At 42.2% G+C, this 12,343-nt stretch overlaps 2 protein-coding genes and 1 long non-coding RNA gene across 4 annotated transcripts; 1 reads left to right on the top strand and 2 right to left on the bottom strand.

Annotated features, from left to right (window-relative positions):
• Window positions 1–506: 506 nt before the first annotated feature.
• On the bottom strand, window positions 507–2,737 carry LOC146504402 (T-box transcription factor TBX1-like). Of its 2 annotated transcripts, XM_085130574.1 has the most exons (7): window positions 2,630–2,737; window positions 2,417–2,518; window positions 2,024–2,195; window positions 1,644–1,799; window positions 1,427–1,494; window positions 1,000–1,109; window positions 507–667 (listed from the first exon to the last, which is right to left on the bottom strand). In XM_085130574.1, the coding sequence occupies exons 1-7, from the start codon at window positions 2,692–2,694 to the stop codon at window positions 507–509; spliced, it is 834 nt and encodes a 277-aa protein (XP_084986700.1). In that variant the 5' UTR covers window positions 2,695–2,737. The 2 variants fall into 2 exon arrangements, with proteins under 2 accessions (XP_084986700.1, XP_084986699.1); XM_085130573.1 differs by having other exon boundaries at window positions 2,417–2,708.
• On the top strand, window positions 510–4,447 carry LOC146504401 (uncharacterized). The gene is made up of 5 exons (XR_014868668.1): window positions 510–698; window positions 1,039–1,154; window positions 2,042–2,109; window positions 2,439–2,549; window positions 2,665–4,447. It is a non-coding gene; the product is annotated as an uncharacterized LOC146504401 (long non-coding RNA).
• Window positions 4,157–6,233, bottom strand: LOC146504400 (uncharacterized). The gene is made up of 4 exons (XM_085130575.1): window positions 6,154–6,233; window positions 5,569–5,620; window positions 5,311–5,455; window positions 4,157–5,135 (listed from the first exon to the last, which is right to left on the bottom strand). Exons 2-4 carry the CDS (start codon window positions 5,609–5,611, stop codon window positions 4,535–4,537), a joined length of 789 nt encoding a protein of 262 aa, XP_084986701.1. The 5' UTR covers window positions 5,612–5,620; window positions 6,154–6,233; the 3' UTR covers window positions 4,157–4,534.
• Window positions 6,234–12,343: the final 6,110 nt, after the last annotated feature.

Below are 12,343 nucleotides of genomic sequence, written 5' to 3'. Positions count from 1 at the left end.
GCCTATCCCAGCTGTCATGGGGCGAGAGGCGGGGTACACCCTGGACAGGTCGCCAGTCTGTCGCAGGGCCAACACACAGGGACAGACAACCATCCGCACTCACATTCACTCGCACATTCATACCTAGTGACAATTTTGATTATCCAATTAACCTATCCCCACAAGCTGCATGTCTTTGGACGGTGGGAGGAATCCGGAGTACCCGGAGAGAACCCACGCAAACTCCGCACAGAAAGACCCCGGCCTGATGTTGGAATTGAACTCAGGACCTTCTTGCTGTGCGGCAACAGTGCTAACCACCGTGCCACCGTGCTGCCACAGGATTTTATGTTGCACTTAATAATAATTACAATTAATAATTATAAGTATCCATTAGGCATTATTTTTGTAAAATAGTTACTAAAAATGACAATGAACACAGTGTGAAATTATCACATAATTTTATATAACAGGAGGGTCATTTTTCATTTAAAACACTTCTTTTGAACCTTGACAGATTGGCGGTCTCATGATGACCCTGCACGGTCCCAGAAGGAGGGGAGATGGAGGCAGGAGGCAGGTGCTAAAAAACTGCTCCCACCTTTCCTCTCCGTGCCTCCCATGGAGTCTTTACTGTGATGAAACAGTTCACACTGCTCCATCATCAGCGGGTCCAGCCCCTCCTGCCCTGAAGATGGAGAAGAAAAATCTTTAGAAAGGTACTGAAGAACATTTAAACCAAACCTGCTGTCTAATAAATATAAATCATTTGCCAAAAGATTATTTAAATAATCTGGTTGTTCCTATCCAGTTTTAAAACACTGCAGGACTGGTGGGCAAATAAAGCACCAAACAGGCTGCGTTTTTACAATCTTTTCCTTAAATAATCCTTCTCCGTACAGTTTCATTAAGTAGGTTGAATTCAAACAGGTATCCACTAGTTAAAATTTCTTTATTCCATGAGCTAAAAAGACTTTAACCACATATAACACTGTTAAAAAAAACGCAAAAGATACTGACTGGTTGAAGTCTTTGATTCACAGTTTATTTGCTCTCCAGATTTGTCGATTTGAGATTCTGCTCTGCCCTCTGGTGGACACCACACTGCTAGAGGACTGGGATTACCCGGCCTACTTACAAACACACACACGAAACCATAGTGAGAAAGAGGAGAGGTAAGTGTTCACCTTAACCTCATACACAAATTAAATACATGGCAGGCAAAAGTGTTCATCCCGGACATGTATAACCTGTCATCTATGAACGTCAGTTCTTTGCATACAAAGGTTAGAGATTAGCTATCATCAAGACTTTCGCCTTATCACTATTTAACTGGTGATAAAAGTGATAAAGAAACAGTGTGATCATGTCGTGATTTCTTCTGGTCTATCTAGGGACAGATATGTCCATTAAATTAGGTGAAGTGCAGGGAAAGTGTGACACTCACCAAGCCTGAGGGTCTGTAGTCCTGAAGCCTTTAGCAAATGGGTTGCTTGCAATTTTTAACTGAGTGATCTAAGAGGAGAGGTTAAAATAAATGGCATGAAAAGCAAAGAATCGCTTAATGCACACAAAAAAAAAAAAAATCAAAAATCAAACAGATAAAAACATTGTAATGTCATAATTTATTTTTAGCTTGCATCATGTTTCACTCAGTTCCGTACCCTGTGGTTTTGATAAGCAGTTACAGCCATGAAGCGTGTCTCAGGGAACGAGAAAGAGCAGAAGTTCTTGTATGCATTCAAGTGGCTGTTCGGCGCTGGATCCACATACACCACATGGAAGCGTGGTTGATAGCGATGCATGGAGTTCAGTATCATCTGGAAGTGGGGGGACATGAGAAAACACAAATAGCTTAGTACTTATTGTTGCACACTGCTATGATCTCTTTTTCTGGCCTTCAAAGTCTGCTCCATTGGAATCTTTTAGAGAAGCTTTGCATGATTCACAATTCAAAATAATCCTTACTACAGCTCCTCAGTTAATTCTCTGTGCAAAAAAACCCGTTTAGCATCATAGCCACTCATTTAAGACATTCACTAACATGTCCGTTGTCATCCAGCAGGTTGTTGGTGAGCTTTAGGCTGTCGAAGGACACAGTCTGCTTCATCCACTGGGCTCCACGGGCAGGTGAGTCTGGGTGGAAATGCATCCTGCTTGGGGCTGCGACATCTGCTCTTCCCGCCACTAACCAGGATGAGCTGTGGAATGCATATCTGACACACACACACACACACACACACACACACACACACACACACACACACACACACACACACACACACACACACACACACACACACACACACAAAAGTGTAAAATGTTCAAAGCAGGACTTACAGAGCAACGATGCTTGCAGAATTGTATTTGTGCAAATAACACAACTGTTAAACATCACAAATACACTAAACACAGTTATGCAGGTTGTGTTTCTGACCTGTATCTTTTGCTGTCGACAGGGATAAAATCCATGAGAAGAACATATTCGGCAGAGGGATCCATCCCAGAGATCCGTACCTGGAATGTCGGAAACATCCGCCTGCAAGTTAACAAACAGATTCTAGTGAGAGGTAGTGCGGGAAGACAAATAGGAAACATGCAAGATATGATGTTTAGTAGGAGCATGCATAAATGTGAGGATTCTCATCACCTTCCTGCTTTGGTAACAATCATCTCTGTGCCCAGCTGGTCAAACTGCTGCCAAAGTGCCTGCATCTCCAGCTGAACTCTGACCCCACTGATCTGGGGGCACTTTGTGCTCGACAGTGACCCTTCATCTGCGCAGCAGGGTAGAGACAGATCGCAGCTCTGAGACAGCTGAAGACCTGAGGAGAAGAGACAATACAATTCTGTTCGTATTTGTTGGAACAGATTCTGCCCACGAGCTTTGATGCGATAACTTGGAGTGCGAAACACTTACCATTCATAATTTCGACACCTCTTACTGATAACATAGATGGAGGTGCTATTTTGTTTATTCCAGTCTTTTCATCCAGATCTAGTCAACACTTTCACCCACAGTTTTGCAAAGCAACATGGGACTGTAAAGAACAATTTGTATTCCAGTTTTCAGGTGCTGCAGTAGATGTACATCCAGGTCTGTGGAGTGTCTGGTTGCAGTGAGAAACAAGCTGGTTTTATACACCATGAGGCTCTCACTGGGGACTTCCATGGTGGACTCATCCATTACAATATTCACGGTACCATTGACACACACTAATCACAGATGCACTCACTTGCCGCCCTGAGAACAGTTAAGGCAAAAATGTGCGCGTGCACACACACACACACACACACACATCTAGAACTCTCTGCTCTATTACCTATTGTTTCTTATGGCCTGGAGCAATAAGTGAAGCTCGTCCTAACCCACCTTTAGCACATTAATAACACCCTAATCGGCCCAGTGTTACAGGGTGCAGACAGATGAGGACATCATCGAGCTGCTTTTTATTATTCAGAGTATTTTCGGGGAGCTGATTTTCAACACCTTACTAATTAGCGAACCGGTTACTCCTCAACACTGACCAAGGTATACATTTCTGAGGCTGGTTAGAAGCAAGACTCTGGCATGTTTAAACGTCATCTCTTGTCAAGGATCCACTGATGAATGTTGTTGTTTTTTTAGATTTTGGAGAAAGTTCATCTCACAGTGTTGTTGTGCAAATCATCTTGGGTTGCATGATGACCAGACAACTACTGTTTATATAAGAACCATATGTGTGTGTGTGTGTGTGTGTAGCTCAATGGGACAGTGTTGAAGGGATCCAGCCTGGAGGGTAGCAGGACACAGCAGAAAGAATGCTTTTCTCCAATAAAGCACAAGACGTAAGTTGTCAATAGACCGGTCACTGTGTGATCAAGTCATTAATCACAGCTTTTGGTGTTCACAAACAGACATGTCTCATGTGCTACCGTACACCATTCCTAAGTACAACTGATTGTATTAATATTCTTCTCTAGCAGACCTTTCTGATCAATGATGACCTCTTAAAATGCTGTGTGTGTCTGTGTGACATAACCTTAGGGGTTCGCTGAGGTCCTAAACACTCTAATGAATCTGAATATGAGCTTTGATAACCCTAAAAAAGGCGTAGATGTTCAATGCTACTGTTGGGGAATTCTAGGATGAGGAAAAGTTTTACATATCATATAGGAGAGAAAAATCATTTCAGAGTAGTATAAACAGTCAGATGTTTATTGAGCTGTAATTCATCAAGGCACACTTTTCGTCAGACAAGCGTCATTACACAGGAGTTTGAGCACGTGCAATAATTCACATATGATTGCTACACAAAAAGTTGGGCACAGAATGTGAAGAATAGAGCAATTATGTGCTGAGTATCTACACGTCTGTGTGTTTGGGAGCTTGTGCTTGATCATGTATGCATGAAGTAAGCTGGGGAAGAGAGAGTCCTGCCGTTTCATTCATCAGCAAGGCTACATTTTAGGGAAGTGGTCTGTTTGTGAAGAAAGAAGGAATCGAGAGAAATTTGGAATGGATCTAGACATGATAGGAAAGGGAGGTTAGTTATAGGAACAGGGTAGGGAGGATTTAGCTCTTGAAGGTTTCGGAAACGATTGCAAAGATTTGCTGGAGCTTTGCCTTGATGTCTTCGGTCAGAGGATGAATCTTCTCCTTCAGGGCAGTAAGGTCTTCAGCTTTGATGTTTTGTGCCTGGTCGTAGGCCTGCTTCAGCTGCTCCTTGTATTCTTCAACATAGGGAGCCAACATTGCCCTTGCTTGTTCCACGTGTGTAGCAACCCTGGCACGAATACTCTCTACAATGGGTGTCACCGCAGCCTTGGTCTCTTCCACATTGGTGCGAATCTTCTCACGCAGCTCAGTCATAACGGGCTCCAGCTTTGTCTTCAGTTCTTCCATTTCAGCTGTGTGCTTGGCCTGGTACTCTCTGACGATGGGCTGGAGGTGGTTGCGGTATTCCTCGATGTGTCTCTCGATGACTTCCCTCAGTTGAGCACGTTTGGGTTCCAGCTCGACTCTCAGGGCCTCGATATCTGTCACAATGCTGTTACGTAAGTCAGCAGTGGCTTCAGAGACTGTGGTAAAGACGCTGTCGGTCATAGGAGAAACGGAAGCCTGCAAAGTCTTGATCTGAGTGTGCAGGCCCTCCAGGCGCTGAGCCAGGGTGGTCCTGAGAGAGAACAGAGATAGGAAAGCAAAGCCATTTTAGTTAAGCTAAGTGTACACACCAAATGTCGACTGCAAAGTGTAAAAACTGACTAAGGCAGGAAGTTAAACGAACGCCTGGCAATGCATGGACCAATTACAAAAAAGTGCGGCTGATGGACAAGAATGAGAATCCTTACTTGAGCTCTTGGTATGGAGTGTCATCAAGCTGGTCCAGGGCTTTGATGGCACCGTCCTTCGCCTGAGTCAGGTAGACATCCACAGCGGACCGGATTTGGTCCAGCTGTGAAGGTGCATCAGCCTGCAGGGAGGCGGCCTGAGAGCCTTTGGCAAGCGAAGAGGGAAAAAACTGTTAAAGGTTAAAGTGGACCTGCTAAAGTTCCACCTGCATTTTAAATGATTTCCCTCAGGTTGGAAAGGGTGCGTTCAGTACTCACCGACAGCCAGGAGAAGAGTGAGAGCTAGAGCCACAAATTTCATGGTGATGTTCTAGAGCAGAATAGCAGTTAATGATTAGGAAATGAACATCCAATTGAATAGTGGGAATTCATTAATCCAACAGAGCTTGAATCCTGTGCCTAAAGCAGACTCAGTAGTCTTAGTAAGTAAGAATGTCTTAACAGCCCAACACATTGCTGAATTAGCCTGAATGAGTTTGCACTAAATGTATAGCAAGCTATTAAAGGAACTTGTAATCTGAGTAGATTACAGAGGATGATTAAGGAGATCAGACCTAAGCTGCTACATAATCCTGTTTCAGGTTTTGTTGTAAAACACGGTCATAGAATTAGCAGGAGAAGCTCTTGGTGGAGAAGTGCTGCTGCAAAATTACCTCAGGCTAAAGAGAACAATCACAAACTTAAAAATACAAAAACTTTAAGTCAGAATTAAGAATTTTACTTCCAGGAATTTATTTTTTTCCCTTTGTTTTTCAAGTTAGATCTAACAAAAAGTTCCCCGACACTTATTCCTCTCCGGCTTCCAATTCTGTTCTGCGAGTACCACAAAGTTGCTTCTCTTACCTGGTGGAGTTCTGGACAAGACTGAACAACTTCAGCGGGGACAGACTTTTTATAGTCCCTTGGTGGGGGACGAGTCCATGTGGAGAAGGGGGAGGGTGGAGGTGTGAGGTCTGTGTGTCTCCGTGGAGGTGGACCTCAGCCCCCTGTTATCTCCATCAGCAGGAGGACTGGGGCGACAGTTCAATGGTCATCTAGTGGGAGGAGATCAGTCTGCACACACGCATCGACGCACACCATTAACACACAAATATACATTATCAGTATCATATGCGTATCGGTGAATCAGTCCTCCCCGTTTTCCACTTTTTTCTTTCTCTCTCTCTTTTTAAAAAAAACTCCGTCTGCTTCTTCTGGGACATCTGTCAGCACTTTTTTTTGCTTTTCTGCTTTTTCTCATTTGTCTTGTGACCAAATTGTTGCAGAAAAACATGAAAGGCTGACAAGAACAAAGTAAAAAATGCCAGTTCAGTGTGAAGACTGAGCCAGGAAGATTGTGAAATTAGAAAGGAAGTGCGAATCTTGTTATGGGTGTAAAGGGTGACACGAGAGGAGAGCTCGACTGGGCTGGTGGGAAGGTGGGAGGGGGGTGAAAATGAGGACAAGGGTCGAAAATGTTACCTGGGTAAACACATTTCCCAGCAGTCTCTTGTATTTTTCTACATTTTTCACATTCAGTTCACACCAGGTTCTCTAATGGGGAAAGCCACATCCTTCACATGTCCAACTCCTTTCTAAAAAAGCTGCCAGGGTAAACAGACACGAGTAAACAGAAGACAGTGACTTGATGCAATCAGCTCAGAAATGCAGTCATATTAAATCTAAAGTCATTAAATCATGGGCGGCAACTATGCACACGCGTTCACGCACAAGCAATGCCACATAACATGCAACCTAAAAAAATGTAGACTCATTTTAGATAACAAATTCTCTCACTGGTGTGTTTGCGATGATGATTAATAAGGTCAAAGAGTGATGTTTGCTATGCTGTTGTTTGTTGTCCCATCACCGGTGGACTTTGTCACTGTAGCTTCATGTGATTTTGGGAATAGGAATGAACATAGTGCAAAGATTTGTCTCTAAGTCTGTGCATGAATGTGTCTACTGGGAGTACTTTCATATCTTTCGTTTTTATTTGAAAAGAAGTTGCTGTCAAAAGAGATGGGAGCATAATTTTTATATTTCAGTTGTATTTTAGTAGCCCCTCATTGCTCATGTGCTGAAATCTGAATATTGAGATGCCAGATGGTTTCTGTACCTGAGGAAAGTCATAGAGAGACACGTAGAGTGAATTTGAAGAATTTCATTCGAGCACTAGTGAACAACAATAATGCCCTTTTTATGGCCTTTACATCTTAAAAACCTCATAGTACCATATCATCCTAATAGAGCTCTTTGCTCTCAGACTGCAGGTTTACTTGGTCCTAGCATATTTAAAAGTAGAATGGGAGGCAGAGTCTTCAGCTTTCAGGCCCCTCTTCTGTGGAACCAGCTCCCAGTTTGGATTCAGGAGACAGACACCATCTCTACTTTTACGATTAGGCTTAAAACGTTCATCTTTGATAAAGCATATACTTAGGGTGGATCAGGTTACTCTGAATCCTTCCTTAGTTACATCATGATAAGCTTAGGCTGCCCGGGGCTTTCATGGATGTACTGAGTGTTTCTTCTTCACTCCCCTTTTCTTCGCTCTTTATGTGTTTATACATCACTACTGCATTTATTCATAGTGATTAATTTCAATTTCAATCTCTGGCTCAGTGTGTGTTTTGTCCTATTTTCCTCTCCTAATCCCCAACCAGCAGATGGCTGCACCTTCCTGAGCCTCGTCCTGCTTGAGGTTTCTTCCTGTTAAAAGGGAGTTTTTCACTCCCACTGTCACCAAGTGTTTGCTCATGAGGGATACGACACACCAATAGGTCACTATTGCTGTGATTCGGCACTATATATAAAAAAGGAATACAATTTAACTGAATTATACTCTAGGCCATATCTGCAGATTTAAACCGTGTGTATTGCTGGGTTATTAGGTGCAGTGTTGCGCAATAAAAGTTCCAGAAGCCTATATAATCAATGAACGTTTCTTTGAATGCAATCTCTGTGTGATTGCAACATAAGAGCAAGCAACATGTAGCAGGATACTACCCAAAGAATTTACCTAATGGAAGAGTATTATAAAGTCTGCAAACTGAAGACAGTAGAAGGCTTTGACTCTAGACTTTCATGTCAGAATTATTCCTTGTTTCATAAAGTCTTAAAAAATATTAAGGATTTAAAATGATTTTTAAAAACTGGAAACATCGACTTTTTCTCCACAGCTTTGCACACACGTAGAGGTAGAAATATAGAGGATTCAAGTAATCAAATGTTGAGTTGATATATACAGTAGTAGAAAAAAGTGTTTGCACGTGGCCTGATGTGAAGCTCAGTGTAGTTTGTGACATTGTGTTTGAGTTTCTGCCTGAACAAAATTCCAGATTAGTTTTGGTGTATTTTCACAATTAGCAGCAGTTCTGTTCATTTAAAAGTCCAAACGTTTTTTCTCCCCACTTTCATTTGTCTTTGCTGTTCATTCTTTGACACGTTGGTGTCTTTTTTCTACCCCCGTGTCTTGAAGTATGCAAGGAGTCAAGCTGAGCCTGGTGACTCGGTGAGGAGTCACCCACTTCTTCACAGCTCACAGCTTCTTTTTTAATCACCACCTGCCATTTGTCTGACACCAATTAACAAATGCCAGCAGTCAAGGTGAAACACAAATCACTGGTAAACATCTTGATGGAAGCCTGGAATGCATTAATTATAAAAACACTGCACCAGTGCCAGATTACATGGGTAAGTTGTTTTCCATTTATAAAGCAAGTATTTTATGCCACTGCAATGTCACAAATTACTGCTTTACTCAGGCTATAGAATAGAATAGAATAGAATAGAATAGAATAGAATAGAATAGCCCTTTATTGTCATTGCATATATGCCATATATTTGGAATACACTGGGTTGATTTGGTGACCTATATGCTGTCAGACTAATGAAAAGGTTTGGGTTCAAACCTGCCCTTTTACTCTTTTTCTTCCCCTCCTCCTGGCTTTCCTGTCTTATCTCCATGCCCTTAAAAAGCCATACAAGCACACAGTGAGGAAAATAATTATTTTAACGCCTGCTAAATTTTAAGTTTGCTCATTTACAATGAAGTGAACAAACTTTTTTTAGTAAGTTTTATTGTAATGTTTGTTAGTGATCTGGCAGTTGGAACCACAGTCACCAAGAATACCATTTTTAATACACTACGCTGTGATGAACTGAAATCTTACAGCACCCACATTGTTCCCCCTGCTCAAGAAAACACATGTAGATGTCTGTCTTAAGTTTGCCAGTGAACATCTAAATGATTCAGAGAAGGCCTTGGACAAAGTGCTGTGGTCAGATGAAACTAAAATCAAGTTCTGTGGCATCACTTCAGTGTTTGGAGGAAGAGAAATGTTGAGTATGATGCAGAGAACATCATTCCCACAGTCAAGCACGGCAGTGGAAACATTATGTTTTTCTGCTAAGAGTGTAGGATGACTTTACCTCACTGAGGGGTCATTGACCATTAAAATCTTAGATGACTTTAATCAGCCAGAACATTGAAGATGGGTAATGGATGACCCGAAACGTACCACCAAGACAACAAAGGAGTGACTAAAGAAGAAGCATATTAAAGTCACGGAGTGGCCTAGCCAGTCTCTAGACTTCAGTCCTATAGAAAATCTATGGTGGGAGCTGAAGTTTTGAATTACTAAGCAGCAGCTAAGAAACATAAAGGATTTAGAGAGTTTCTGTAAAGAGAAATGGACCAAAATCTATCTTGAGACGTGTGCAGACCATTTAAAAGAAACGTCTTATTGCTGCGTTCGCCAACAAGGGTTTTTCTGCCAATTACTGAGCCATGCTTTACGTGGAGATCAATTACTTATTTAATTTCAGAGGCATATACATGTATAACTTTTTACGTAAAGTGTTCTTTCTAGATTTTTGGCTGATATTCCGTCTCTCGCAATTAAAATAATTCTACCATAAAAACTGGATAAATATAGTACGTGGACTGTCTTGTCACTTTGCAGTGATCTTGTGGGCTTTTGCCCTGACCCATAAGATAAGAATGTTCTGGATATCAGCTGCTCAGAGCTGCTGAGCAGGAATCTCATCAGAGGAATGACTCTTATCTGGAAGAATAACCTTTGAGACTGCTTGCGTCGCACGACATTGATTCAGCATCCACACCGAGCAGTCCGTCTACATTACTGCTGTCATAACTGATATCAATAGGACCTCAGGACTCCTCGATGGTGACTCAGCTGCTGAGGTTGCAGATTGTGTAGCAACACTCAACTCTTCTGATGGAGTAAGAATAATGTTAAAGCCAAGCTCAAATGAGCTCATTATAGCTTATTAAAAACACTGTCAGACAATATACATGCTTAATAAACATAATTTGAACATTCATTATCTGCATATGAGTTCCAAAACAAGTTGATTTTCAATCCTCTGCTGAGATTTCCACAAACGAGGCATATATAAGTGAACTCTTATGCAAACAGAAAGTTCTGATATGATGCCCTTCTTGGAGCTCCTGTCTTTGTCGTTTGAGGGGATATAGTAGGTGAGTTATCCTGATTTCCCTATGAGACGGAGAGGATATTTGGGGCAAAAAAAGAAGAAGAAGTTAGTTTTCAAGTCAGTTTTAATGTATGCCTCATTTCTTCAGAGAACGTTGATAAATATTTCATCATTCAAACCCACCGTCTGATCAGGCACTGGCTGAGGTTCAAAGGTCACGTCACTGTTCCAGCTGCCTCCATGATGGAGCACTGCTCTCTGATCAGCAGGGGAGGTTATCTCAGCTGTAAGCAACAGTGCGGAGCACTCACTGGCTTTGTCAAACACATACACGCCGCTTCAGGTCGGCCATACGCACGTCTCCTTAATTGTCCGTAGGTAGTTTTGCAATGTCACAGCTGCTGAGGCCCCTTTGGTTTTAATACAGATATTTGGCCCAGAGCCCTGCATGGAGAGTGTCACTGTAGGTTGCATCGCCCTGTGGGCTGTACAGCTTGACAGCAAGAAAATCTGAACTCGAATAACCTGAGAAGTGCAGCCATGGTGATATACAGTTGATAACTCTTATTTAACTGTAAGTCTCTACACACACAGACTCTTTCGCTTGACAAATGCTCACGTAATCAGAGAATAACGAGGACACACCAGGGCATCTCCCATGCCAGCCGTTCTGATAGGGAACATTATCTCCCCTGTTTATGAGGCGCTGCAGTCGTTTGCTGTTCTGAGGACTGCTCATAGACAATTAGTACACAATTAGGACCTTTCAGCAGAAAAGGAACATGTGGCTCTTTAAATTCATGGAAAAGTGAAAGCAAAGAGTTTGGTGATGATCTGGACGTCTCAACTTTTACTGGCTCCGCTTACCTGGTGTACATGTACTCGACTGTCATTGCTTTTTTATTTTACTTTTTTCAATACCTACATGGCATCGCAGCCTCGCATAAGAAGTGCACATGTGCGTGGGTGTTGAGGTGATCATGGAAGTTTCAAGGCCAGTTTGTGGTCCTCTAGCTGCCATTGCCCCAAGATATGGAGGTTATTCACCCTGACGCTAGAACCAAACCACCCACACCAAAGACAAAGCAAACAAACGCTGGGGAAGAAAAGCCATTTCCCCTGAACCCGGGCATTTTTTCTCAATACTCTGGGAGTTTGTTGCGTAATATGTATTGCTGAACACATGTCATTAGAGAGGTGACCGTGTTTTTCTTACTAATGCGATGCGTGGCTTAAGAGCAGAATGACTGAAGCCATAAACTCAAAAGAGCAAAGAAGAATAGGGAGTATTTGGAAACTTGAGAGATAATTGGCACCGTGTTGAGCCAAAGGTTTAGAATAATTTAGTCCTTTCAGTGTATTAATACAGCTGCTGTTTATCAGAAAGGGGTCTGGACATTGCTGTGTGCTCTCCCTCCTCTGCCCTCTTGTGGTTAAGACTCTAGGTCATTACGCTAGGATATTTCTGAATCTTACAATCCTATAATCCTGTGTGCAAATGTTACTTGGTAACAGTGTAAAAAATAAATAAATACTGCGGGAGCTACTTTATTGTAAACAGCAGTCAACAAAGGGCTGAATGGGATAGGTGTCA

Source organism: Neolamprologus multifasciatus, chromosome 14 (genome assembly GCF_963576455.1).
Source record: "Neolamprologus multifasciatus chromosome 14, fNeoMul1.2, whole genome shotgun sequence".
In the NCBI taxonomy this organism is placed as follows: Eukaryota; Metazoa; Chordata; class Actinopteri; order Cichliformes; family Cichlidae; genus Neolamprologus; species Neolamprologus multifasciatus.
Note: the sequence above shows the minus strand (reverse complement) of the source record. Positions and strands in the feature narration are given on the sequence as shown.

What these genes read in the sequence shown, in the direction of transcription:
- LOC146504402 (XM_085130573.1), bottom strand. Translation starts at nt 2,604, where the DNA reads ATGCTCCTACTAAACATCATATCTTGCATGTTTCCTATTTGTCTTCCC. An exon ending in CTGCTTATCAAAACCACAGG is followed by an intron (nt 1,495 to 1,643) that starts GTACGGAACTGA and finishes CTCTCCTCTTAG; the next exon opens with ATCACTCAGTTAAAAATTGC. An exon ending in ACTACAGACCCTCAGGCTTG is followed by an intron (nt 1,110 to 1,426) that starts GTGAGTGTCACA and finishes GTTTGTAAGTAG; the next exon opens with GCCGGGTAATCCCAGTCCTC.
- LOC146504400 (XM_085130575.1), bottom strand. Translation starts at nt 5,611, where the DNA reads ATGAAATTTGTGGCTCTAGCTCTCACTCTTCTCCTGGCTGTCG. An exon ending in CACTCTTCTCCTGGCTGTCG is followed by an intron (nt 5,456 to 5,568) that starts GTGAGTACTGAA and finishes CGCTTGCCAAAG; the next exon opens with GCTCTCAGGCCGCCTCCCTG. An exon ending in ACTCCATACCAAGAGCTCAA is followed by an intron (nt 5,136 to 5,310) that starts GTAAGGATTCTC and finishes GTTCTCTCTCAG; the next exon opens with GACCACCCTGGCTCAGCGCC.